Genomic DNA, 27,834 nt, shown 5'->3' on the forward strand with positions numbered 1-27,834 from the left:
GATACCGACTCGTAATTTATGGACCGGTATCGATGGTATTGATTCAGTATCATTCTTCTGATTGCTAGCGGCGGTGGCTTCAAGAGCGACGTGGTAGTGGCGGCCGCGGCGGCGGCAGTGGCGCGACGTCGTTGGAGACGGTGCTATGAAATCGGGTGAGCTCGCGAAGGTTCGGGTGGGGTCGGTTCGCCGCCTTGCCTGCCATGACTGGCCGGCCGTGGCCTCGCGGGGGGTGAGGGTGGGGGCGATATGGCGCGTCGGCGAGGGAAGCCGCGGCAGTGAATCCGGCGTCGTGATTGGTCGTCGCGTGGGAGAGCCGCCCGCCCGAGCTCACCGTGGCCGGCAGTCAGTACCGAGCATCCAGGCAGAGCACATCGAGCCATCGGAGTCGGGGTGAGATACGGAAACACGCACCTCGGGACCTTATCACGGGCACGATGGCCGTCCGGCGCGTGCACCGTCAACATCAACAGCAAGAACAACAACGTCGTCACCGTTGTCGTAGTGTCGTACTCGTCGCGCGTGTACTTGGCAGTCATCTCCACACGGAATCACAGCAACAGCATCGTGGGCTCGCCAAAGTATCGTGGCCACCATCGTACGGATACGTGGCGCGCGGACTATGTGCCTGGTGCACGCAATAAGAAACGAAACAGAAAGAGAAAGCACGACGACGCACGGAAATTTGCTACGCGCTAATCCGACACACACGGTCTGCCAACTACACACTGCCTACTACATCACGTTTCACCGTTACCTCCTTCCTCCTTGTCCACTCGTTTTTAAACGCCTATAACGCACCTCCTTCGCTCCTCCCTGTACGCCAGACTCTTCCCACGCGGTCCTCGTATCTTCGGTGAGATTACGTTTCGGTTAATAAGCGAGGAAAACGAGCGTCGGCTGTTAAACCTTGCCCGTTGCCATGCGTCGTTACAATTTCCGTCGTGGAACGTCGTAAAACGAGAAATATATATTTATATATACATATATATATCGTTGTGTTTTGACTGGTGGTGCGTTTTAATTACTCGTCTCGCGTTTATTCGTCGGTGCAACGTTCTTGTGTCCGGTTCGGGGAAGTGTGTAGCCTGACCTCCTCCGTCGACGACGGTGGTGTGGAGGCGAAGGTGACGGTGAACCGTTTCTCTGTGCTTCGTCGTATTACGTATATTGTCTGTTCTGTGCGGCAACGGTGAGACAGAAAGGGCGAGTGTCCGGCGGTGACGTCCTTCGAAAGTAACGCGCGTCGTCTAGTTGAAGTAGCGCGGATCCGACGGATCGCTCGTCGAAGCTGTCGTCGGTGGTTCGTCGCACGACCGCAGTGGTATCGCGGCCGGCACGCGAGGAGGATCGGATTTTGAAATTGCCGCGTTGTTCGGATCGGTTCTGTGGACACACCTCTCGCGTTAAGTCGGTGGACGACGAAGACAGGAAAGACGGTGGCCGTCGCTCGGCCAGCAATAATGCCGCACGTGAGCAGCAACGGCGGCGGCGATGATCTCGGCAGCGAAGACGAGGTCAAGGTCTTCAAGGATGAGGGCGAGGACGAGAAGAGGTCCTCCGAGAACCTCACGGAGGAGAAAAGTTCCCTCATCGACCTCACGGAATCTGAGGTGCGTCAACAACCCCTTGTTACCGTTCTTAATTCTACAAATTGGTCGCATCGCTGAGGACGTCGGCATTAAGTGCGTGCATGTGTGTTGCAGGAAAAGGTCTCTCTCGCCGGTGGAAGTTACGCGACGACGGGCAAGACATCGACGAGATCCGACCTCAGCCCCGTTTTCGGTGAGTCTTCATTTCCTCCATTCTATTCTCGCGAATACGAACAGAATACCACGACTGGTTCTATCTTACCTCCAGAAGTAACTTGTTCCGACTCTCGTAAATCTAGCCTAGTGGTAATCTCTCTCGTACGCCGAGAAATGCATGTCTTGTTCGGGTTATTGCGTCGTATTGTTTGCTAAACTATCGCGAGACTCGGAACGTCTTCGTACACCTTGGCTAATCGTACGGATAAGCAATTCGTGGAACTCGAATTTAGACATTCGATAGAGGCACCGATAACAGAGAGATCGACAAGTCGTGTCGTCGAACGTTAATTCTCCCGTCGGACGTTTATCGCTGGTCGGCTATGAAATCTGATAACGTGTTATGATATTATATGCGTGTCGTGGGGGGGGCAGCTCTGATTCATATAAATTAACGTCATTGTAGGTGGTTATCTTACGATCTTGTAACGTAATCTACTCGTGGCAAATCGCTTTTACGTACTAATGATAATTTAGATGGCACGGGTCAGGCTAAATCGAACGTTTCAACGTTCTGTCCGCGCCACGATCAACAATGCCGTTTCCAGCGGCGATCGAGAACAAGATTACAGCCATTGTATTAAAGTTTGTTACATCAGAGATCGCTGGAAACGACTCGGCAGCGTGTTTTTGATTATTTTGTTGGCGCGGTTCGATTGAAAACAGCGGGCCACGTTCGTGTATCATCTCCTCGCGTTAAATATACACGTACGTTTGTCGCGAATAGTTGAATGTAATTATTCTACCGTGATTAAGTCGAATAAATGAAACGATGCGAACGTTGGGATGAAAGTGCGAGTCCGTTGAATTCTTTCCGTTCGCTGTTTCCGACGGATCGGGCTTGCGTTCGTTTACATTGTTCCACTGTTCGTCGACTTTCGACGAGAGAAGATTTTTTATAGTGCTATCTGAGTTAAAACAGTGTTTCTTACACGTCTTACGTAAGACACGCTGTCTTTGGTTTAAAAGGAGATAGCACGACCTTGCGTCCCATTGAAATGTATGTATACAAAGGGGTTCGATTCAGTTTCTTCTAAGGTTCCTCAAAGAATAACGCCTGTTAAGTTCGTCGAAACAACAACAAATAACGGGAGCCAACGTGTCGTTTAAGAAATACGTTCGATGGCTTCTGTTTACGTTGTGATCGTTACGCCTTTTACTCCTGTATTTTTTTCGAGCGCTTCGAGCAAAATAGTTTCGAGTGCTTCCCCCGGTTGGTCTCGAGAGCTCCCCCCCGATAGTTCCGAGAATTCGTAGTAAACCTCGATGCCTCGTCGTATACGGAGATTCCGATTCGTGATTCTTGTATTCGCGTTATAGTTTAAAGCGCGTTCACGGCATCGGAAGAACGCGTAAGCTTTCTTCAACGTATCCGACACGTTTGACTCTTTGCTGTCGTGTGTAGAGCGAGACTCGACAGAGTTGTACTGCAAAGAGTGAATTTGTTCCCTTCTTCGTAGTTGCGTTTTTTTTTTTTTTTTTTCGAAGGATGATACGACCAAGTAAAAGTACTGGAAGAATCGAAAGTAATCGCGCGACGGGGGAGAGGGGGGAGGGGGGGATCGAATCGACATGGTTAAGAGGGAAAAGGAGTTTTCGGCGAGAAACCGCGGGGAGAGTTAATTTCAATTTACCGAGGGAAATTGACTGAAGTTTGCGGAGCGCTGTTATTCTCGCGACAGGTTTGAAACAAATTGTAACTCGTTAGCCGACGGTATACAATGAAACACCGGATCTCTCGGCACTGGTTGCTCCCTGAATAGACTTTGTCACTGACAAATCGATGTCGCGCCGGCGAACACGCTGTCACCGTGTTGCCAAAACACTTTAACCAGTTACATTTCGTTCCTGCTTGATTTTGACGACTCGTCGACGCCTCGATGCGACAATAGACAGTTCGAAAGGATTCGGGGAAATAGTCACCTTGGATACGTGGAACCGTTTCTTTTTAGTTATTCTTCGAGCGTCTTTTCTCACGATTCGGTTAACGTACGTACTTGGAGGATTGCTTACAGTTCGAAATAACGATCGGAACGATCGTAGGTAGCTTCTACGCGGCTGAAATGAAATTGACCGTCGTATTATCCACAGTTTATCGCCAATTTAAGCTCGGTTACGGACCAACTCGGGGATCGTTTGTTTCTTATGCGCAAATTAAGTGTACTTACGTCGAGGGCAATTATTAGTTTCGGGATAAATATATTTTAATCCGTAATTACTGTGCACTAAATTGTTGGTGTTCGTGCTGCGGGAGGAGGATCCTGAGAATCCACTTAAGAAACGTGGAACAAAAATATGAAAATTCGTTGTAAACACCGTTCATCCCATCAAGGGTTTACGGCAAAGTATTCGAACACTTTGGAATTAAACGTTTAGCACTTAAAGAATTAACGGCAAGGTATTCAAAATATCTTTTCTCCGTTATTAACGCACAATCTATTTCGATAAAAATATATAAAAAATATATAGCGTACGTAGTAGGTATCGTATTTTGTTATTCACAATGAAGATATTAAGACTGATATTTACGCGAGGTGTGTTTTAGGGAAACTATACGTGGTGTTAAACGTCGCTCGTTTGTAGTCGGCTTCATAAAAGCGTAAACGAATCCGTGGAGTGTTAAATTATTGTAATTTGTCTTGTCCGAACGGTAGCGACGCGCGGCAGCCCCGCCACGACACGAAAATCACTTTCTGTGACGTACAATTACGCGCAAATAACGCGTGGGGATCAGAATTCGTTGCACTCGCCAGTCTGGAGAACGTGCAAAATATTACGTCGGGGTCCGTCGTAATCGCTTAAGTGGTTAATTATGGTTCTTCGAGGAAGGCTAGAGGAGACCGAGGTGGGATTAATCTTGGCATCAATTACTTCACTGGACCCTTTTTTTATGTCCACTGAAATTAGTTTTCCGCCAGCAGCCTCGGTTCTGAATGGCGCGCGATGCGTCGGATGTCTTTTTTTTCCCATTCATTAGATTGTACTTGCCGCGTTTCGTATCCACAAAAGGTCTGCGTACTTTTGTACGGTCGTTAGACCGTGCCTTTTATTTCCACCAAGATCGGTCGCTGAACCCCTCGCGTTTTTCGATCGACGAGGTTTTCGGTGAATGTTGTTTTTCGTCTTGTTGCATCGATCATTCCTACAGCGTTGCATCCTTGCTTCCGTTTCACGAGGCCACTCGGGGCTCCAAATTTCGGCTATAATTTAGCAGCATTGCGTGCGTCGAACCGAAGGTGCACTAACGATGCATCGGCGTAACAGCAGAAAATGCAAAGGAGATCGGTGGCTCCCGGTTTCGTCGTGATGCGTGTGTGCCTCTGGTTCCCGAGTAATTTCGAAATACACGAACGCGTTTAAAATTGGTCTTTCCGTGGCCAGGAAATTATTTTTGCACACAAATAAAAACAACGCGACGCGACGTGTGTGCGTGTCAATTTTCGAGCCTCGGAATTTTAATGCGTGCAGTCGAATATCTCTACTCGCGACAACCTGGACGTGCATTTCTCGCGGATTGATTTCTTGGAAAATTTGCATAATTCGTTTAGCTGCGGGTACAAAGCCGATAATCCCCTCTTAACGATATCGAAGCTTATACATATCTCGTTAACAATCTTGATTAAGTCTTCGTTGACGTACAGTCCGATGGAACAGAAGTTGCTACTTCGGCGACACTTTTTCGCGACGTTGATCGGATGGTTTTTCGCAGCGTACGGAGACCATGGTCAGATTTTTTTAAATTCGCGTGACCAGACGACGCGTGCCGTCGACTTGACAACCGTGTTCGCTGGTTATCTCGGATTGCGATTAATCAGATTCACCAGATTTGCTTGCTTCGTTGCGTTCGCGATACACTGGTCTAACTAGCGCTAATTATCAGACATGCCTCGGTGGATCTAACAATGACCAAGTATATTCACGAGGGGCGTTATCGCACGTTGTTAAAAGTAACGCTTGTCGTTGCGCGTCCGATGCGGATGTTCGATTGTTCGTATTTACGAATAGATGTTTATCAATTTTTAAATAATAAATTGACGGAAAAAGGAGATAATCGAGTTCGAATGAAAGTCGCGACACGTTCCGACTGGCTTAGCTCGCTCTGCGATGAGATTTTTCGTGGCTCGAGCTCCCGAAATCCTTTGGTAGCAGTCGCGTTTGCAAAAGCGCTGGCTCACCGCGACGATGTACACTTTGTCGCTACTTGGAAACTACCTCCGCCTCCGGATTGCACCTCGCCGCGTGAATATCTGGATGCAGCTCGGCCGTGGTTGGAACAGAGAGGAAGAGAGGCGCGAGAAAAGCAGGAGAGCGAGAAGGAGCGAAGGACCGAGGGGAGAGAACCATAAACGATGTGTCTCGTTGTGCGAAGTAATTGACGAGTTCGCGTGTAGGCGGTTGGGCGCCTAGATCGCCTCGAGCGTACCGTAGGCTTATCCTCAGAGACGAAAAACGAAACGAAACGAAACGAAACGAGCAGCCCTGATACCGGCCGTGGAGCCACGAGGAGAGGCGGAAAGGGCAAGGAGGTGGGTTCGCGCGGGTCGACACAGGAGGAGAGGAAACGAGACGAGAGAGACGAACGGAAAGACTCTGGATAACGAAGGAGAGAGAGGACCAGAAATTGACAGAAAAGTCGGTTAGTCAGGAAGAGTACCAGACAGAGATAGAAATTGAGAGTGGGTTATCCGGTGAACCCGACAAGGAGAGGAGAATATGTGCGCGATGGAGAATTAGCGAGATACCGAGAGCGAGCGAGTCGGAAGAAGGGAGCGAGAGGAAAGGGACGCTGCTGCATCACCCTGAACTTGCCCGAATACCTTCCCTCGGAACCTTACGGTGTGCATCCGCTCACCAATGCACATGGCACCCAAGCGGGTTCTCTCTCCTACCCTCCTCTTCACGCCTGTCTCGTCGTCCTCTCTCGTTCCTTCTCGTTCTCGTTCCTTCGGCTCGAATCTCGCTCGCCCTTTCAGTCTGCTTCCTTTTCTCTTCTTACTTCGCCTCCTCTCGGAGTTAACCCACCCATTTCTTACGCTCCGCACCGTATACCGGGTGTCGGTGTAATATTCTTGGATATAGATAGCCCGGTCGCCGGGCGACGGGGCGAGCGGAACTTCCGGTGCAATACAGAGGAGACGAAATTATTGGTCGCGGCCCTCTATCGTCCTGCGCTGGTCCGGAGGGGCCACGGCTGATTCGTGATTTAACGATCCTACGAGGAATCCGTGCCACCGAAAATAAACTCGATGCTGGCTTTTTCTAATCCGTAGCTCGAAATAATTAGAGGGCCTTGCGTTTGCGGAACGAATCGAATACATATCGGAGACGAGGAAGACGTCGTGTATTTAGTTAAGCGACGTTAAATTTGCACAGGACGAGTGAACGTTTGAAATAGTACGTTCTGCTAATTATTTGGTCACGACGAGTCAATTGAGAATTCTGACAAATTATCTACGCCAATGCTGTACGTATTTCGTAAATATTCAAATGTATTCCGTTTACGTTTCCAACACTTTCGTGGTCCACGATTTTACAATGCAGTAAATTTTTGTATCGGAATGCAAACGTTATTTTCGGTGGCGTGCGAAGGAGGGCAAAACTGCACACGATGATTTATTATGAAAAAAAAAGGCGAATACGAACGGGTCGAGAAAGAGTGTAGAGTCGCTGCGAGGTTAAACGAGAACTCGAGTTCGATGAATACAGAGGAGCCATAACTGTCGAAGATTTTTACGAGATTTCTCGGATCACGTGAAGAAGCGGAACACCCGGTGTACGAATACAGACACACCGACTACAGTCAGCATTATACACCTACCCTGACTCGCCTCTACCTACCTACCTGCTCGCTAACGAGCCTACCTGCCGGACTTCTTGCATTCGAAGAGGCTGCCCGAGAAGAGGGCCCCCATCCCTGCTCAGACCCATCCCCATAGATTCGGCAACTACACCCCGCGGTGGTGCTTGCACCTTCCTTTGTAAACGGTTAAACAAATTTCCCTGTAAAACGGCTTTCCTAGAAACGGAGACGAGAGAAACAGCCACACGGAAATAGCGAGAGGCAGAAAAGAGAAGGGAGCCATAGGAAACCGAGACGGGTCCAGAAAATATGTTTGCTTTTAGGTGGAGTGTTTGCGGTCACGCTCGTTTCTCGCGCGAGATCGGAGATTTAAACATTTTTATAGCCGAGCATAAATTGAAATTATTGACACCCGATTTTTGGTGAATCGTGGTATTCGTGTCCTTCGAGACTGTTTACGACTCGCAGAATCGGTTTGGAAATCGAAGGAACCGAGGAAACAAGGATCCGTCTTTTTCGAGGTTCGCGCGAATCTTTCGCTTGAACGGCGGGCTCGGCTTGGTTTCGTCAATCGTCGCGCTCAACTGCTCGCCAGGATCAATAAATGTAAAGTTCATAAACACGGCACCCTCGACTACTTTCCGCCATCGACGGAGACCGAAGATCCGGTCCCTGACCTGCTACACGTGCCGACCACGTGGGTCTTTTGATTCGCGTTGTCACGCGACGCTAGCGAAGGCGAGAAGGTACGCGACGATTCGCGTTTACGTTCCAGCTGGTAGTCTAGTTGGTTGGTTCGCGTATGGTACTCCCATCTATCGAAAGAGAATCGGTCAACAGACTTATCGGAGGCCAGAGTGCGTCGACAAACATGTTGAACATTCGCGGTTCACGATAAGGACACCGATACGACTTGGACAAACATCCACGTCTCGAGGACCGTGGTCCACGCGACCACGTGCGTTTCCGCGTTTGCTCTTCCGATGAAATCGGCGAAAATGACTGGAAACTCGAGCGAGACCGTTTTACCGAAGCTAATCTCTGCGTAGCCGTAATCGCGTGATCCGATCAACACCGATAACAAGATAAGCCCGTTACGTTCGCACCGTGCGTAACCCTCGGTATCGTCGGTCAATCTTCTCGCCAGGGATCGTATCTCGCCTCGTGAGGTCACGTAGCGACGTGATTTTCCTGGTTGCGGGGGATTTATCGGCGACCATGGTCCCTTTGGTCATCCCTAACGACGTTCTCGAGGATTTCGCGTGGTTTCGTCGCGAACTTGTACACCTTCTTTTCTTCACGACATCGTCGTTCAGAGTCCGAGTAAACGTCGCGAACGGTCGTACGTGCAACGCTTCCCGCTTCGAGGAAGACTATTTAGGTGGCCGTTTAACAACGTTGCGTGGCGAAATCACGCATTATCGCGCGCCGCGCCGCGACGTACGGCACGCGTTATTTACAGGGGAACGGTGTACTTTGACAAGATTAATAATAGCGGGAATTGAATAACTTGGTACGGCAGTTGCAAACATATGCGAACTTGCCAGCGACTAGTTGCGTCACAGATAAACGTTAATGCTATTCGGAGGATGAGAATCGTCCATTGTGTACACTGTTTTGGATTACGAATCGTTGGAAATGTAAAGTAACGTTGCATGCGTGATTAAACGAGCGACCTAATTAAATTACATACTTCGAACGTGTTTCTTCCCGAGTTCTCCTCGATAATTGAAATCTTTGAAAAGTCAACTCTTTCGATGTCAAAACAAACTCAATTACAAACAGAATTCCATCAGGTTTTTTGCATTGACTCATCATTTTTTTTTTTTTTTCTACTTCGTCTACCGTTTTTTTCTCGCATTCTCGTGTCTGTTTTATGGAAATTAAATGGTACTCGAGCCGTTTGCATTCCATCGGGCTCCTTCGCGAAGCGCGACTCACTTTGCGCTTCGGTAATATCAGCGATCATCTAATTGCTGCCCGTGGTACCCTAATAAACGTATTAGCGTTACGAAGCGCGTTTTATTTTCGAAGAAAATAAGAGGAATCGTGCCACCGCAGAAGAATGAAAAAGCACGAGGCGCGTATGATAATCAGGCATGCCCACCGAAAATACCGGTTTCCCTCTCGGGCCCGTGGTTACGATTCAGGTTTGTCCTGGCTGTTTCCGAGGCTCTGTCGAAACGATGTTCGTCAAACAAAGTCGTTCGACCGTACGGCTCCTCCAGTCAATTAACGCCACAGAAGACCGTCGTCGACCTGTTGTCGAGGCCCTCTTCGCGTATCTCCCCGAGAAACAAGAAATTTCTAAGGACCGATGGTTCAGGCAAAAAAAGCGGCAACGAGGAAACCTTCTCGCGTTCCTATCGGTCCACGGCCGTTAATTGCGCCACTTTGGCGGATTCTGAGCCCGTGGCTCGCGATCGTCGAACGATATTCGCGGAGATGCCTTCCGGATTCCTGTGCCACGCTCGTAGAAATATCCTCCGGATTCGGCTGATTCCTCGAAGGAAACCCGAGCGTTTACTCGAGGGTCTTCCGTGAAATATACGCGAAGAATTGAAAAACGTCGAGAATTCGGTGCGACCTCTGGTAAAATGGCCGAAGAACGGAGGAAAAGCGACCGAGTGGGAAAACGTTTGGGAACGACAGGGACACGCGCGAAGGTTTAGCGAACGCGACGAGACGAGAAGCGGAAAGAGCGAGATGAACGAGTCAGGCTCGCGCGAGTAGAACGGAGCGAGTAGACGGAATGGAAAAGAGCGAAGGAAACGAAGATGACGGCTGGTAGAGAAAGGGAGACAGAAGGGAAGCAGAGAGTAACGAGAAAGGACCGATGGAGGATGGGAAACGAGTCGCGCAGGGAGAGAGACCACGACCGTCCGTTGAACGAAGGTTAGCAATCTGCGTAGTGTTTTACGACAACTATAAATATGGCTGTAAAGCTCTTTGTTTAGAGCAGCTAGTCCGGCTTTCGAAACTCTGCCCTTTTGCTGGCACGGCCATTTAGGCTCGGCCGTTCGCGGAACGATATTCGTTCGGTGCACGACGTCGAGCTGCTCGACTTCCGATCGAGAAATTCGTCGTCGTCGTCGTCGTCGTCGTCGTCGATCGCGAGGAATTTCCTCGACGCGGAGGTGGACCGATCCCGCGAACTACGGTTCGCGGAGGAGCGCGGTTTACACGTGAAAATTATCGACGACTGGGTTCCATTAAAAGGAGGGAAAAGAAACTGCTCCGTCCAGTGGCATCTGCTAACCACATGCTAAAATGACTGAGCCCGGATAACACCCTGTCACGCTAATGTCAGGTTAAGCGGCGAGAATGATTTACAAGCGGCGGAGTCCGAGCAAACCGGCAACGTTACACCGCCGCGCTTTCGGAACGCCACGACTCGCTCGCGCTACGATACTCGTTACAACAACGTTATTGCTCGGGCGCAATTAACGCCCGCTAGATACGTCGCGTCGATAGGTTGAACGCGCGAGACACGTCGCGTGGACGGGACGCGTTGAAATAATTTATGCCTTCCCGACGCGATCGTTGCGCGTTCAGGATGAGTCTGTTTGCGAACAGATAGTTTTGCGGCAGAAATCGGCGAGACCGGGTTTAATAACCGTGGACAACCGAGGGAAAACGTCATCGAAATGGTACATATTCGGAAATCTACATAGTTTCTTTGAGGTATAATTGGGCCTCGTTTAGCGAGCGCTGTATTCGATTCACGATTCCTCCAACCGGTGTATACCAAAACGACTCGCGGAAGAGCAGGAAGCAGCGGGACGAATGACAAAGGGGTCGGGGGAGGAGAGGATCGCGCGAAAAAGGTGATACGGCGCTGAGACAAAGGCGAGAGGATGGCGAAGAGGGCCTGATCGATCGGATCCTCTGCCATCCGGCGGTGAGTTAACTAGGACTAAATAAGGTAGCCGGTCGGTCTCGGTAAATAATTGTATCTCGTAAAGCGACTAGGTAACCGAGGATTTATATGGGCGTAGCCGACGGGGCCGACACTTGCTACTTCGGTACACGACGGCGCGTTGCAGCCGCCGCCCCTTCTCTCCTCTTTACTCCTCTTTTTCTCTTTCCTTCGGTCGAACATAACCTGAAAACACTGGACTGCACACGTGGCACGAGGCAGTCGACGAGAGGACCGTCCCTCTCCGCCGGGCTGACTAGCGTTGCGTCGAAAGCTCGACTTCGGTCATGCAAATTAACCAGAGATAACCCACCGAACGGCTAATTATATTTGCGAGATATTATCGCTTCGGTCCGATTCGTTGCTTTCTAGCGCCAAGTCCTCTCGTGCAGATCGTTCCAGACGAACCACCGATGTGCCAGGGTATTTTCGCTCGATCGTCCCTCTGTTTGGAATTCTTCCGACGCCCATGCCGCGGAGATTCGATCCATCCGCGAAAGAACGAGCATTCTCGGAAACGTTGTCTTTCGTCGCGACTCTATAGTCCTTCCCGGCGATTATAATCGAATTAAAAAGTTTCCGTGACGCGCGTCGTTGAACTCCGCTCCCACGCGGCAGGTACGGGGCAAAAAAAAAAATAGCTCACGCGAGAAGAAAAAGAAAACCCTCCGATCGTTGATCAACGATCTGGGAAATTAATTATCGTGCACGAAGAAGCCTCCCCGGGAGATTATTAGTCACGGTTTGTCCGCGCGCGCGGCCGCTGCCTCTGCGAAGGTCCTTTTGCGTGTTCTCGCCGATGAGTTTCACGCTCACGGATTCGCTAATCTTATCCGCGCCGAGATAACGCCCCGTCCAAGCGATAAAAAGAATTCAGGCTTAATTCCGCTCTTTTAAAAGTTTGTCCTCCTTTCAGCGTTGGGGCGTCGATCCCGAGGAAGTCTTACGTTTGTCGCGAATCGTTTTGCAAGCGTTTAATTTATTCGGTGGAAATCTATTTCCGAGTAGACGAAGAGGTATGCCGGAAGTCACGCGTGTACGCGTCACGTGCCACGCCCGACCATCGTCTTTTCTAGCCTCTACAGTACCGATTACGCTTCCATTGTCGTCTCGGTGACGCGCGAGTCGACGATTGAAAAATAAACGGCGAAATTACGACTTCCTTTCGTTCGCGGTTCACGCGAATCGTGAAAATTCCAATTGAAATTTCGTTTGTTACCGACTCCTCGATACCGGTTGATTCTAATACCCGTCGGACTCGCTGGACGTCCCCGTGGCGCCCGTCGAAGCGGGCCCCTAATTTGGGACTTTATCGCCTTGTTATCCTTGCACCTCGCGATACTGACGACCGAGCTCTCTGTGTCCTGGTGTCACCGTGCTCGCCACCTTTTCGTCGATGGTCGAGAGGATCGCTTCGGAGCGAGAATTCACCGATATGGCTGGTACTAACGTGGACGCGTACGCGCGTAAAGAAGAGGGGACGAAGACGCACGGATACACAGAGATCGAAAGCAAGCGAATGAGAAAAAGGGAAGAATTGAGAGGGCAGAGGAGACACAAGCGAGGAGAAACAGAAACAGAAGCGGCGGACCGGACGGAACGAGAGAGAGGGAGAGAAAAGTCCTGGTAAGAGTGGGTGCCCGTGTGTCCTCTTGCCCCCTCTTTGTGGACACTTGGGCCCAGTGGGGCCCCTTCTCTCCCTACACTCGTTCCGCAGCCAGCCCGAGGCCAAGAACGCAGGGCCGTAGGCCCCAACCATGGGACCGATGGCTACTCGTAGCTTTGCGACGTTGCCGAGTCCTCCGGTCCCTCGCTTCTCTCGCACTCTCGTTTCGACGAGAAGGGCCCACTTTTGCATAAATTACTCGTGCGTGCTCGGATACGAGCTGTCTCTCCCTCGTGCTACGCGCACGCTCCTTTCGGACGCGGAAAAATTGATTTCGAAACCTCTCCGAGATCCCTTCGACGCGTACTTATCCCCCCGATGTCGAACCGAGCAACTTTCGCGGGAAATACACGCTGACAGGAACGTCGCGAATTTTGACGGAGGGCGATCGCGACGCGAGACACGGTGGCGCACAGCTGCGAACTTCGGCAGGTGTGCGTTTGCGTGCTCGTTAACTCGTAATGATGATTGCCACCTTAGATTCCGACCACCCGGGTTTCCATCGAATTTCGCGTTCTTTTGTTTGTTTTAAACCCGTCAATCCGTCAAACGAGTTCGCTCCTACTCTTTGGATTCTCGCACGTTTAGCGATTCGTAATCCCAGAAGGAAAAAAGCTAACGGACGTTCGCTCGAACCGATTATCCGGCCGTGCGAGCACTCTCGTTCGAATATCTCGGTTGGCCTCCGCCACGGCTGCCCGCGCCTCGTAAATTCGAGCGGCGAGTATCGCGTCAGGAGCGTGTTCGTTGGTCTTCGATTCCGTGGTACCAAGATCGCCGCGCGAATGGATGCTGGCAGAACTCGGAATGCTCCTTTCCGGTTGGAAGGTCGTCGGACCGAAAATATTGCGCGTGCACGCTCCGAGGAATTTCTCGGTTAGTTTATTTCTCTCTGGAAATTACCGCCGACTGAACGGTACTCGACGCAGAAACGTATTTTTTTTTTGTGTGCCACGTATACGACCGCGAGCCAGTCGATTCGCTTTGACGACGAACAAAACAAAAGTGTGTAAAAAATCAACCGCCATTCGCGATCATTTCCCTGTCCCGCCAAAAACCCGAAATCGGTTCGTCCGATCGCCGCTCCGTTGCTTCTTGCCGATACGAGGAAGAAATCGTGTCTCGAATGACACGGATCTTCTCGAAGTCTCGTTTAGCTCTGTGGACAGAGTTTTCAGGCAGGCTGGGTCCTCGCTTCTCGAACAATGGACTGCGAGCGTCGCTTAATCGGTGTACGGACGTTCGAAATCTTTTCTATTTCGAACGTGCCGGTCCTCTCGGTTGGTCCCGCTTTTTTTTTTCTAGCGGGAATTGCCGGGAATAAAAAGACCCAAAGATTGAATTACCAATTTCGTTGGCGCGAATGCCATGAGCAAGGGGGCGGACTCTTCTTAGTCGGAACTCGCCCCAGGAAATAAGGAAAAACGTTAACCCCGAGCTTGGCTCTCTTTGATCGGCCTAAAGAGATCTCTGCCGATTAAAAACTCATCGCTGAGCAATAACGGCCGGCTACTTTCCTTCTTTAACCGTTATCGTAGACTCGCGTCACGCTCTCGCTTTCTTCCGAAGGCGCACCCGGTTATCTCGGCTTTATCTCGCCCCATTACCATCGTAAAACCCTCGCCCGTGGACGGTGGGGGAGAACGCTCCGCTTTCTCGCGTTATTACCGCGTTCTTCTCGTACTCTCCTTCTATCTTGATCTCTTGAGCGGAATACGCGCCGCGCGCATCTCGTAAACTCGTCAAAACGAGAAAAAACGTGCAAACGCGAGCTGGTTACGTTCGTGCCTGACTGGATCGTTTCGGAGTAGCATGTCTGCTCCGATATTCGCGGACTCTCGACTCGCAGCGTGCACCGCGTTTACGTTCGGTGACGATCTCGTTCGAGCGAATCGTCCTCGAACGAACCAACGTTTTCCTCGAATCGAGCGGGATCGAAGAAGCCCGCGAGAAATGGCCAGAAGACACTAGCCAGGAATTCGGCGATTCCCAGCAATCGTAGATGGTGTTTCGAATCGCTGCGCGGACTGGCCAAAGCAGCCTTGGCAGAAGGCGCTGGCACGGCACCCATTGTCCGCGCCGTCTCTTGTTACGAGACGAGACGAACCGAACCGACCTGGAGGAACGAAGAGGGCCCATCGCGAGGACGAGAGAGACGGAGCCGAGCGAGTAGAGAGAGCCAGTCGGTCGGCGGTCAAACAGGCAGACCCAGGCTCCGTTCTTTCCTCTTCGTTCCTTCTTTTCCTTTCCATCTTCTTCTTCGCCTTTTCGTTCTCCTCGTCTTCTCCTTCTTTTGTTGCTTTCCTTCGCGCGGGACTTGCCATGTCGGGGACCGCGCCGAGTCAAAACCACCTATGTGCCTGGTGAGGCCCCCGGCAGTAGGTCTGTTGCCTCGAGGCCCCCGGTGTCTCCTCCTCCACGACCGTCTCTCTTCCACCCGCTCTGGACCCTCGTTCCGCGCGGGAGATTGCAACGAGGCTCCTTTGGCTGGCTCCAACTTGACCTCCGGTCAACCCGGGGCTCCGAGTTTTCGTATGCGGTTTCGCAGGGGCCGATGACAGAACTCGAAAACTCTCCAAGAGAAAACTCTCCCCTGGTCCTTGAGAAATTCGCCGAAACAGGGGGACACACGCACCTCGTTCCTCGCAATAGTCCAGTTGAGTTTTGTAATTTCTTCGAAAAACCATGGAATCGTAGGTTTCAATCGCGTCTCGCGATACGTGATCTCTCGAAGGACGAGACCTCTACCCGATGTTCGTCGTACAAAAGTCGTCGTGTTCGGAATCCAGACCGAATCGACGACTCCGAGGGCTTTCGATCGCATCGATCCCTGCGTTGGCCGTGGCTAGCCCCGCGCTCTCTCGGATTCTAACCAACTAGCACGTCGCAGGCCCCGAGTACGTGACAGTGGGTCTGGCCTCGAGGCCTGTCAGGAATCTCTCCAGGGTCCCATTACTAGGGTGCGCCTACTTGGCCGATCTTTTATACGGCGGAAACCCGTTTCGTTGTCTCGGGATCATCCGGCGCACGTGCGCTTTTCCGACCGTCTTTCATCGCGAACGTCGTCGCGGGAACTAGTTTCGCCCGGCCGCCTTTACATTATGCAAATCCGCAGGGACGGTAATGAGATTCCGTCTTCGCCTCGCTTGATAAATAATCGTCCGCTTTCTATAATGAACATCAGCCACGACCCGGTGAAAATTGTAGCGCGGCTTTTCGCGTGGCTTTTCATCGAAACGGTCGTCCGCTCGCGCTCGAATCGCGAAGAGGAGGTTTGAGTGCACGGGACGGCTGGACCCTTCGAACCGCTTGGTTCCATCGATCGACCGACAAAGGGGACACAAATTTCCGGGGAAATTCATCAGAGTCAACAAGCACGCCGTGACCGCGACATGGCACTTGTTGCGCAAAGCGTGTTCGGAGACGAAATCTCTGGGTGTCCTTTCGGGCTCTATCGTCTACTCCCCCGCTCGTACCCTCTGATTTCTTCTACACGGACCTCCCGCGTCGAGGGTCACCAGGTTACAAGCCGCCACGCATTCCCGTTTCGAGGTTTCACCAAAAGCGTCTCTTCCGTGCTAGAAACCTGACTCCTGAATTTCTCGGAGCCGTTCGCCCTGTCGGACCTCTCCGCCTGCCTGATCGCCGAGATATCCTGGTTAAAAAATTCCTCCCGCGATCAGCGGCTTCGTAAACGTTTCGTACGGGAGACTACCAGATATATCCTGGAATCACGGACTTTTAACTCGCGACGAAGCTACCGTTCGCGTGACTCCTTTTCTAGGAGCGCATCTTTTGCCACCGAAACATGTCTATACGTCACAGGATGCTGTCCTCTGTGAAAATCGTTGGCTGCAAACAATCGACATCTGCGACCAATGCGAGGCACTTGTTGCACAAAGAGTGCCCGAGGGACGAAAATTCTTTCCGGTGCCTCTCTCTCTCTTTCGCCTCCGACGTCCTTTCGACGAGAAACAGGCCCCCCGCATCGAGGGGTCGTGGAACGTCCACGGTCGAGAGACGCAAGCACGGATTTCTATTGACACGAGCCAATAGGCCTTGGCCTCCGGTCTCCGCAGGAATCCGTACGGTCCTTTGGTACCGTAAGAGGGGGTGCCGTAATCCTTGGTCCTTTTTCCCCTTCGCTCTCGCGTCGTTTTCTCCCGTGGGAGACGGAAGAACGCGATAAATCTCTGCGGATGATTCTGTCGAGGAAATCGTATTCCTGGCACGCAGCGATTCGTAGAATTAATTCGTGTCCGTGGCAAATTTTTTTCCCTCGCGTTGCTGGAAAAATGGAAAAACACGGTCGCGCGGTTAAGCTTTTCTAACCCGCTTACCCAACTCGACCACCGTTCCTCGAAGTTTTCAGCTTTCGATCGATCGTTCTTTCGAGGTTCCGTAGAGTATTTGTAAATTATATTTGTTTCCTCGATTCCGCATTTTTCCGAGTAGTCAAAGTTTAAAAGCGATCGCGAGAACCGGGCGGGCGTGAATTTGAGAACCGCCGGGTTCTGCGGTGCAGTGTCGGCAGGTCGGTAGGCAGGCATATAGCGTTGATGGACCAGAGCTAATCTAAAAATCGCCGGAACTTCACAATTATAGTAATTTACCAGCCGACAACAAGCTGTACACACAAGCTCGCCCATAATAGCATTAACGGCACGCTCTTTCGCTCCTGTGTCCTTTTTAGCCCCGGATTCCGGGCCTGATTCGAGACCCGGGACCGTCGAGACTTTACGATCGGGGTTTGACGCGTTCCTCCCGCATCCACCGTAAGTGCCACCTTGCAACATCGTACAAGCATCGTTTCTTCGAAGCCCGTGACATTTGATCGGAGCGGCGCAGCCGCGCTCGATTTTCGAACATCGGATGGATACACGTTTCCGTTATCAGTAACGCGTGGAACATTTTCGAGATCGAGCAGCGACGTTCGCTCGAAATTCTTTTATCCCGTCGAGTCATCGCGGTCACAAACGAAGTCTGCCTCCCGCGCCTCGTTATCGCACACCGCGATGATCATTGTCGTCCTCTCAGCGACGGATTGCAGGGGAAAACCCGAGAGAACGGATAGATTTATCGTTTGTAATAGAGCCGCGCCCCATTGTGCGCCCGCGCGCGTGTATGCGGTTTTTTTTCCATCAAACGAAAATGATCCTCGGAGCAGACAATGCTCGCGAGAACTCTCGGCTCGAAATCGAGGGCACTCGGAACATATGCAAATCCATAATAATCTCCTCGCGGCTTCCGCTCTTTGCCTCCTCTGTTCTAATGGCGCCTTTCCAAGAATCGTCGATGCAGAACCGCGAGTAACTCGGGACGCGGATATTGTTTAAGAACCCGTGCACATACCCTGCGGATAGCCGCGATTTCTCTGCTAGACTGGACGATTGCGCGGAGCCCCATCGTCGTGCACGATCCTCGAGAATTGTGTTTTTTTTGTTGCTCCTCCGTTGTCTCTTTTTACGAAGCGCTACGAATTTCGTTAGAATGCTGTTAGTTTAGAATACTCGAAATTTCTGTAAATTTTTGAAGAAAAAGACTCGCCGATATCGCGATCGCGAGCGATTTTTTTATCATACACCTTCCGCCACGTGCACCAAACGTAAACCTAACCCCAAGAACGCCAGAAATTCTCGGTCTTCCGGACAGGAACAGCCTCCTTCCAATCGCCAGCGTGGCAAACGCGCGACGAACTCGTCGAGCATTGTGCGCCCGGGGTATCTATAATTACCGTCCCGAGGTATTATTCCAACAAGACTGCGAGGTAAACAAACCTGCAGGAGAGGAGCGAAAAAGAGATCGTAGACGGACGAGCGAGTGAACACGGCCACGAACTTTGAGTCTGTGCAACTCGCTGCATGGAAGGCCGATGGAACGCAGCAGGACGAAAGGGCGGAGGAGGAGGTGGAGGAGAAGGAGGCGCACTGATCGTGATGGAAAGGTCGGAGGGAACCGAAGGGTCGAGGAGGAGAGGGTCTGCTGGCAATAAACTTTGGCGCGAGGAGTGTGCGGCACATGTGCGCTCAGGATATGCATTCGTAAACGGACGGAACGAGCCTGCCGTTCGGGACAACGTTTTCTTGCCGTTCGACTAAATAATGTCGGGGAGGGTTTTGTCAAGGATCTTTTTCTCGAGGTCAACCAAGCTTTCTTTTTTCAAATTACTTGGCTCTACGAAGCTAGTTCTTCTCCGTAGGTTTCGCGTAGGCTATACATCGTTCCATCCTTGGAATCATGTTCTAATTCCAGAATTCCATTTTCTTTGGTTTCGGCCAGCTCCTCGGGCGTTTGCTCCACTGTAGCCGCGCGAATACCCGGGACAAATTCGCCGAAGATTCAGCGACACGTTTATCGCGAGACGCGCCAAGTTAATCCCGTGGCGCGCGTGTCGTCGTCGTAAACAGATAAAACTTTCATTAAAAGCGAAGCCTATTTGCTCCCGGGATCACCGCGGCGAAATACATTCGCACGCAGGACGGTTTTCATCGACGCGGTCGCGATAAAACGAAGATCGTGCGCGATTCCGGGGAAATACGGGTATGTCGCGGCATACGTGCGTGTGTCGTGTTATTTATAGAGTCGCGTAGCTGACAATTTAATCGTCCGCAGTCGTGTGAATTGCGCCGATGCGTACGGTTCGCTCGTCGCGTGGTCGCGCGACCGAGCGGGCTCGTTCGCGTCTTAATAAGTTCGGGCAAACGAGTGCTGCGTGTCTCGCTACTCGGAAAAGGTCAATGGTCTCGCGTCGGGGGACGATCGAGATCATCGCGGAGAGGAGCCTCGAACGAAGAATTAACTCTTTCATGGTCGGTGGTGCGCGCGGTCAACGCGGCGACGGCGGCGGCGGCGGCGGCTGCACCCGCGTGCGTGCAACCGCTCTGCCGAAGTATTAATTAAGCACGCGGCTCTCCGCTCGCTGCTACGCGGCTGATTTATCACCGTTTACCGCTAGCACTCCGCTCGCGTTGGCTTTCGTTGCGGTTCGTTGCGCCGCTATTACGACCCATTTTCGAGCCACGATAAGAAATCAACGGAGCTTCGCTGGTATTTCTTGCCTCGATCGAGCCAATCTCGGATTTACCGCGTCTCCGCGCTATAGCGTCAGGTGTTACGTCGCGGATAATGTTCAGGCGTGGCGCACGATCGACCGCGACTATCGGCCCTCGCTGAAACACTTATCGGTGTTCTCCGCTCTCGGCGCAATAACCCTCGTGAATTTTTCACACGCGCCCGTTAGCCACTACCGAGCCGTGGTATCGCTCCGTTCTCGAGCGTTATTGCGACGGTGAATCTATATCGCGGCTAACTCGATAGCGACGACGCACGACCGCGAAATTGTCGTCGGCTACCGTGCCGGGGATCTCTCGTCGATACTTTCCTCCCGCGGAATAATGGCGTTGCCGATCACCTAAAGATCCTCGTTGGCTCGGTGATAAGATCTAGCCGGGACGCGGTCGGTGATGCTAACTCGGTCTGGCCTGGGTAGATCGGGAGACGATACTTATCGGTTCGAATCCTGAAAGCAGGTTTCTGCCTCTCGAAACGGTCGAGTTTCGCGGAACGGAGTAACTCTCTCGGGTGGTGGTGGTTCTCCAGCGGGACAGGATTCGCCTTGAGCGGATCGGAACGGCGGCCCTGCCGCCGTGGCGGCAGCCCGGCGAAGATGATCGGTATCACTCGGAGAGTCCTTCGTGCGGATTCTTGTTGCTCGCCGCGATCCAGTTTCGCGGAACGGATAAACTCGAATGGTTTCTCGAACATCGACATCCGTCTTGAACGTTAAAGGACAGACTCCGATGCGGGCAAGGGGCGCGAGGGACGTCGAGGTTGCATCGCGAAACGATCCGTATCGTTTCTAGTATCCTTCGAGCAAATTCTCGTGCGCTTTCGAGAAAGATTTTCCTTGGAGTACGCGAACAGCGGAATGAAGTCCGTTAAACGAAACTGGTTTCGCGTAGACGTAATAGTCCAGGGGAGGCTGCAAATCGGGAAAATCGTCCTAGTCTAATTGCCGACTGAACAGTCATCCTGTTGGATCGCTACGAACCAACATCATAACGGTAGCCAAGGTTTCGGGTTTACGAATCCCTCCGTTTAACGTTCCTGTGTCTAGCAAGAAAGACACATTTCTTTTTAATTGTTCGTCGAATTAGATGTTTACGAGTTCTTGTTCCGCCAACAGGTAAGGTGGATCCGACGCCGCATACCTCGTCGTTCAACATGGGCTACCTCGTCTCGCCGTACCCCTACCCCAATGGCGCCGGAGGACCCATTCCTGTCTCTATGGTGAGTGTTTATTACTTTATTTTATAACGACGCTGCTACGCTCCCCGAGCAAAAAAGGACGGTAGCGAATCTGCGTCGCTCGATATCTGCTGGTATCGATGAACGGAGCAGGTTCTGCGTTACGCGACTCGTAATCAATATTTAGGTTGACGCAATTGCACAGGCACTGTTCTCGTTGAATATGATTAGTAACACGCGAACAGTAAAAAATAGTGCCAACGAAATACCGGATGAGTTTCGAACAGCCTGTTTAATCGAACGAATAGGAATAACAAAGGGAATTGAAAGTATCGCAGTCTTGGAGTATAAAATTGTCGCGAAGCAAAACGTTACTCCATCGATCCTTTTGACGAGGACTTTGCAAAGATAAGCAAAGTATTCCCGATCCTATTAAAACTGTAATTGCGAGGATCACTTTCGTTGCAAGCACCGCTTTTGTTCGCGAAGACTCCGACTCCGAGGTGTTCTGTACACCCTTTGAATCGTGATTCTGGTATTGATTTATGATGCCCGCAAATTGGATTCACGATTTATTTACGAGCGAACGTTCGCGCGTCCGCGGCCCATGATAAAGTGCAGCTGAAAGCGGCACTAGAATTGTTTCTCTTTCCGCGATGCGCGCGTAGTCGAGCGCGTTTAAATAATTAATCGCGTTCGACGCGGAGGCTAACGCCTCGGTCGACGGTCCGGTCTTATGTACGTATCGAAGTTTTCCGTGATTGCGAACTTCTGTAGTCTCATTCCCGTCGGTATATGTCATCGTAGACACTGTCCGACTACGGTTCGACCACGTGCAAACGTTTAATGAAACGAGAGGGAGGATATCTCTCGCAGCATGTCAGACGCGCAATTAGCGTTATCGGCGATTACGCGAATGGCATTCGCTCGACGGTCGAGTGCGATCCGTGCTAACTGTCTCCTCTCTATCTCTCTCCACGCCTCTTAGAGTTCTGCAGCGGATAGATATTCCACGATTTGAAGCGCATTCCCCTAATAATACCAGCTGTACAAACTCGATTCGCATTCCACGCAGGAAGTGCTGGTGAATTTGCGTCATACTTACTCCGCTCTCGTTAGTTAAGAGATTCTTACGTGTTCGCTGCCCGTACGTACAGGTGAGCAGTATTTTAAAGAACGGAAACAAGCAAGTTTGCGAGATGAACTTGTAAACGTGAGACGGGTAAATGACCTCTAGGTAGCAGAAGCTGGCGGATATCGGGCGAACTGTACTCTCCTCCCTTTGCATAGTTCTAGGAAGAAACGTCGTGCTTTCTTGGTCTTGGTTTATCGAGCACAACGAAAAGGCTACGCGTACTCGCGAGCAACTTGTTTCGCGAATGATCTGCATCGAATGCACGCGAAAATAGCAATTTAACGAGAAGAGGCGTGAAATCGGAAATGATGGAAGCGACGATGCGCCGGTCGATGATGTCGGGAACGGATTAAAAAAGCTGCATCGGTTGGGTAAAACCGAGAGGACCTCTCGCTCTTTCTCCCGCGTGGCGGGATGAATGAAATTTGCAGATTCACGTGCACACGGTCGCGAACGTGCGGTATTGTTGCGCCGAATGGATTCGCAGACCGCGTATAAGCGTACATGCTCGCACACGCACGCCACGCCGTTGTGTTTGTACAGACGGCTAATTTGACTGCGGTGAAGCATGGGCGTCGCTAAATAGTGGGCAAAATTGGGCCGATTCGGTGTTAAAGAGAGCGTGGCTGATCTCCGTGTCGCGCTGTTGCGTTTTAGAAAATTTCGAAACGTTGCGAGTATCGTTTACCGTCGCTCCATTTATTTTTATTTAAACACGTGGGCAAGACTATCGAGAACCTATCGAGAAGAAGTAAAAAAAGTTGTTTACACGGCACAAGAGATGTCGCGTATAATTCCATTGCTTAATTGGAAGCAACGAGAAAGTATCGATAATCGTGGATCGGAGAAGCAATTCTATTAATATTCCCGTATCTGTAAGACGCGCGACGTACCATCCAAGATAAGATAGAGTAATAAGAAGGAAATTTTCTAATAGAGTGCGTCGACGAGTGTAAAATAGCATCCCCCGTTTAACGACAGTCCAGCAAAAAGTTGTTCCCGCTAAAAGAGTTAAGGTGGTGCTATTATCGTCAGCACTCGCAGTCGTCCAGTCGCGGCTATAATTGTCCAGAAACTCGTTCGTACATTAGGGAAGAGCATCGATTCCAGAAAACCGGCAGCCAATGCACTTTCCATGAATTTTCTAATGGGATCGCACCTGGTCGTTGGCTGACGGTAATGAACCGTAAATAAAATTAGACCGAGTCGCCGATAAAGGGTTGCGTGACGTAGCCTAAGAACTCGAGAGTGCCTATTGAGCTCTCTTCAACTCCTCGGAACTTGATGAACCACCGGTCTACCCAGCGATGGCCAGCAACGCTTCCGACTCGTTGCGGCTATACACAAGCACAGGTCTCTCTCTCTCTCTCTCTCTCTCTCTCTCTCTCTCTCTCTCTCTCTCTCTCTCTCTCTTTCTCTTCGTTCCTCTTCTTTCTCGCTGGATGTATACCCTTACCCAGACAGGGCATCCAGTCTGGTTTCTCTTTCCTTCTCGCTCGCGTGGTTCGTACCTCGTCTTGGATTTACCTACCTCGGGCACTCATCTTCTACCATGTCATTATGTCGTTATTTCCGACAACGAGCGTGTCTCGGCTGACCCTCGTACGCTTACCTCCAACAGAAATGGGCGCGAAAGCAGTTTCGCCCGAAATCCGACTACAAACACCGCTCGTGAATGAATCGGTCTGCCTGTCGCGGTCGATCTTTCGAAATAGAACCGCTAGACCACGTCAATGGGAACGCTCCCGGCGTGATTATTTCTTTCTTCTTTTTACTTGGGGATCTACGATCGCTAAGTGGTCCCATTGTTCCTCTGGGATTGCTTGTTATTTTTTTACTTTTTTCTTTTCCTTAATCGCCGAAAGTCCGCAGATATGCTATTTGGAGTAACAGGCTGCAAACAGGATCGTTACTGTTCTCCCCCTTTCGGAAATTTTGCCCGGTGGAATTCTCCGTACAACGAAACGAGAAATTTCGTATAAATTCGAGTAGAGTCTACAGAATTTTTTTTTTCTTTTTTTTTTTTTTTTAAATACACCTCGGTTACGGCACACTTGCCGAGTACTCGATAGTCGTTCTCGTAACACTTCTGAATCATTTACTGCGTTGGAATATAATAAATCTCGTATATGCTTCAACGAGGAGTCCTGGCGATGCAGGTCATTTATTTTCCCTCGGAGCGCGGAGATCGGACGCGTGTATCTCGCAATACAGAAACGGAAAATAATATTTTATTCGCACCAGGTGGATTTGTAGGTGCGGCTTCACTTTTGCCCATTCGCCAGCTAAATTTTTGGAAAGTTTGTTTAACCTTCTTGAACTCCCTTGCTAGTATCGCGTCGGCTCCCACGCTTTGCTTCTTCCTAATCAGCGCTTAGATTCGTATCAGTTTCCGCAATTTTTGCATTCTAATGTCACTTTGAATGAAAATCATTTTATAAAACCCATAAAATCACAGACACGAGTTTTACGTAAAGAGAAACCGCACGAATGCGATAGAGGTAAACGATCCGTACGCTCGTTACGAATTGGAGCGGTGGTCATTTTTAACTGATTACCGTAGGAACCTCGACACAACGCTCGCGAGCAGCAGAAACAAAAATTAATATTCCTGGCTCGTAAAAAAAAAGAAAAAGAAAAAAGCGTTCGGTTCGTCGAGCTCCGGAGGGTCCCGTGTGGCGATTAAAGGCTCGTTAACGATTCGACGCAGCGATTTGAACGCGTTTGCAAGGAATGTTGGAACACGCGCTATCTCGACCACGTGCGCTGTTTGGCCACAGCGTCACGAGATCGAAACGTTTCGAGCGACTGTCAAGTAGCGGTGTGCTCGGGCCGCAGGTGCGATCTTCGCTGATCAAGCACCGCGGTAACGACAATTTGCTAAACAACGCGTGTTCCGTGCCAGTGCTCTTTGTGGAATACAAAGTGCCTTGGCAACGCCTTTGAGAGGCGCATCAACCGAGGTTTCGTGGCCGGGGTCTTTCACGGTAAAAGACCGCGCGTGAAATGGCAATTAGGTGACCAAGAATCCGCCAACGGATTCTTGGGAAATCACGAGCAAATTGCACCGTGTGGTTTTCAGTGAACGTTCTCTTTGATTTCTTTTCAACTTCGTACCCGTTCGGAATACTTTCCCGATTTACGCAAGTTGTAAATTGCGTGGGGTTGCGACAACAATTACCGAGTGCCAACTACTCGAGGGTAGGTCAGACGAGGGTATCACTGACGACGAGATTCGTTATTTTGCGCGTCGATCGATCGAAGGTCTCCGCGACGATACGTGGCAAGAAGCGGTGATAAAATAAACGGAATTCTCGGGATTCACCGCGGAGATGTTATTAGATAAAACGGCGTTCGCCGCAGCATCGACACCTTTTTTACCGGCATTCCTCGACGCAATCCACGACATAGCAAAAACCATGGTGCAGAAACAATTGATCCGGAGCGCTGGTTGGACCGCGCGCGGCTGTTCGCGAGCAACGTCGCCATTAGCGCGCTAACATTCCGAGACGACGGCGACTCTGTCGAACTCGCGGTGGCATCGACTTAATGTTTCTCCTCCGGCGAGAGAAGGTACAACACTCGCCAGCGAGCGGTGACAAAGGAACGATGCCTAGAATTCGTGCAGCCGTCAAAAAACAACGGGATGGAGAAAAGCGTGAGCGCGAGCGCGACACAGAAAGAGAAAAGAGAAAACGAACGCGTGTAAAAAAAAAAGAGAGAGAGAGAAGAAAAAAAGAAAATAAAACCGAGGGACGCTCGGGCGTACGTGTTGTACGCGCACGGAAACGAGCAAACGTCCCACCAATTTAAAAGAACTCGATTCGACGGGGTTGCTGAAAATAACGGGCGTATCGGAGCGCAGTTTCGCGGGAAAAGGGAGAAGGAGAGGATAGAAGGGGCGCGAGGAGAAGCGAAGAGAGCAAGAGAGAGAGAGAGAGAAAAAGAGCGAGGACAGGGGTTCGACGTAGCATGGAGAACTACGAACGCGACGACCTGCTGGGGGTTGCGGCGCGGGGTGCGGAGAAACGTGGAGGTTTGGGGTCGGTGGATGCACGTGAAATCTAAAACCCTTATATTAAAACACAGCCCAGCCAACCAGTCACGGCGCGCTTAATTCAAAACAATATAATGGGCGCAGCAACACATAGCTGTTGTTGCTCCTCTCGTTCCTCTTTTTCTCTGGTCCATCGTGTACGTGTACGTCACACGGAACCAGCGGCGAAAAATGTTCGTATTAAGAGAACGCTTATAATGCTCCCTCGGTTTGTGTCGTGGCTGGTGGCGAGCAGTTCTGGTTCCTTGGCCGGGCCAGAGGCTCGCCACGACGAGGACGAGGACGAGGACGCGGACGACGAGGATGGTGACGATGGCGAGGATGGTTTTGTCGTGGAACGGGGCTTTGTCTGTCCGCTCCGGCGGAAGACCAACGGCATTGTTCTCATTGTTTTGAGACACGAGCGGCAGAGGAGGACGCGAGAGGGGGCGGCGGCGGGGGTGGTCGGTGGTAGAAGGGTCCGAAGGTGTATCGTGCACGAGCAAAGATGTTCGCGCGATACATGCCTATCCCGTGTTTAGTACTTCATCGTGCCCTTCTCGCACCGCGAGCACCGTCCTCTTTGCTAATTGTTTGCCAATCAGTCCTTGCGAGTCTAGCTCGTGGGAAGAGAGCTCGCTGGCTTTTCTTAGCCATATTGGGTAGCTCGTTTTCTGCAGCCGGCTCGAGCCTAGTTCTCCTCGAGGAACTGCTTCGAACTCCGCTACTCGCGGCTGCTTCCTCGGTTACGGTCTACAATTCGGATCGAGCCCAACTCTATCTTGAACTGTGAAACACCGTTTCCTTTTTGTCCGGTTTTTTCCTAGCCGTTTTTCTTCCGTTTCATTTTCAATTCCCGCGTCGTTGGACTGAAATACGGTTGCCGTTCGGTACTTCCTCGCGGCATTGAATTCGTGGGAAGAGTCGGATCTTGTTTTTTTCTTGCAGGATCTTTGCCAGCGATGGAATTCCTCGGTCGCGATGCCTCGCCCGCATCGCGTCCACCATTCGAGAGTCGAGTCATTTTTCACCGAGAGACGTCATCGTGGTGCCAGCCGATCTTGACCGACAAGCCTCCGAAACGAAGCATAGAGAGTCGTCGCTTTTGTGATGCCGTACACGAAGAATTCTGCTTCCTCAATTAGGTTGAATAGCGATCGTGACGATGCACCGAATATTTATCTTGGGTCTTCTCATGTTTTTCGATTAGAGAACCGTCAACC

The 27,834-nt window shown here is 51.0% G+C and overlaps 1 protein-coding gene across 1 annotated transcript; it reads left to right on the top strand.

Annotated features, from left to right (window-relative positions):
* The first annotated feature begins 39 nt into the window (after positions 1-39).
* LOC128889438 (protein pangolin, isoforms A/H/I/S-like) lies at positions 40-27,827 on the top strand. The gene is made up of 4 exons (XM_054147080.1): positions 40-1,613; positions 1,707-1,785; positions 21,379-21,482; positions 27,560-27,827. The coding sequence occupies exons 1-4, from the start codon at positions 1,464-1,466 to the stop codon at positions 27,674-27,676; spliced, it is 450 nt and encodes a 149-aa protein (XP_054003055.1). The 5' UTR covers positions 40-1,463; the 3' UTR covers positions 27,677-27,827.
* Positions 27,828-27,834: the final 7 nt, after the last annotated feature.

This window comes from Hylaeus anthracinus, unplaced genomic scaffold, assembly GCF_026225885.1.
Source record: "Hylaeus anthracinus isolate JK02 unplaced genomic scaffold, UHH_iyHylAnth1.0_haploid 11997, whole genome shotgun sequence".
NCBI lineage: Eukaryota > Metazoa > Arthropoda > Insecta > Hymenoptera > Colletidae > Hylaeus > Hylaeus anthracinus.

Coding starts and splice junctions, on each gene's coding strand:
- LOC128889438 (XM_054147080.1), top strand. CDS start 1,464: ATGCCGCACGTGAGCAGCAACGGCGGCGGCGATGATCTCGGCAGCGAA. Junction 1,786..21,378: donor CGACCTCAGCCCCGTTTTCG/GTGAGTCTTCAT, acceptor TTCCGCCAACAG/GTAAGGTGGATCCGACGCCG. Junction 21,483..27,559: donor GACCCATTCCTGTCTCTATG/GTGAGTGTTTAT, acceptor TTTTTCTTGCAG/GATCTTTGCCAGCGATGGAA.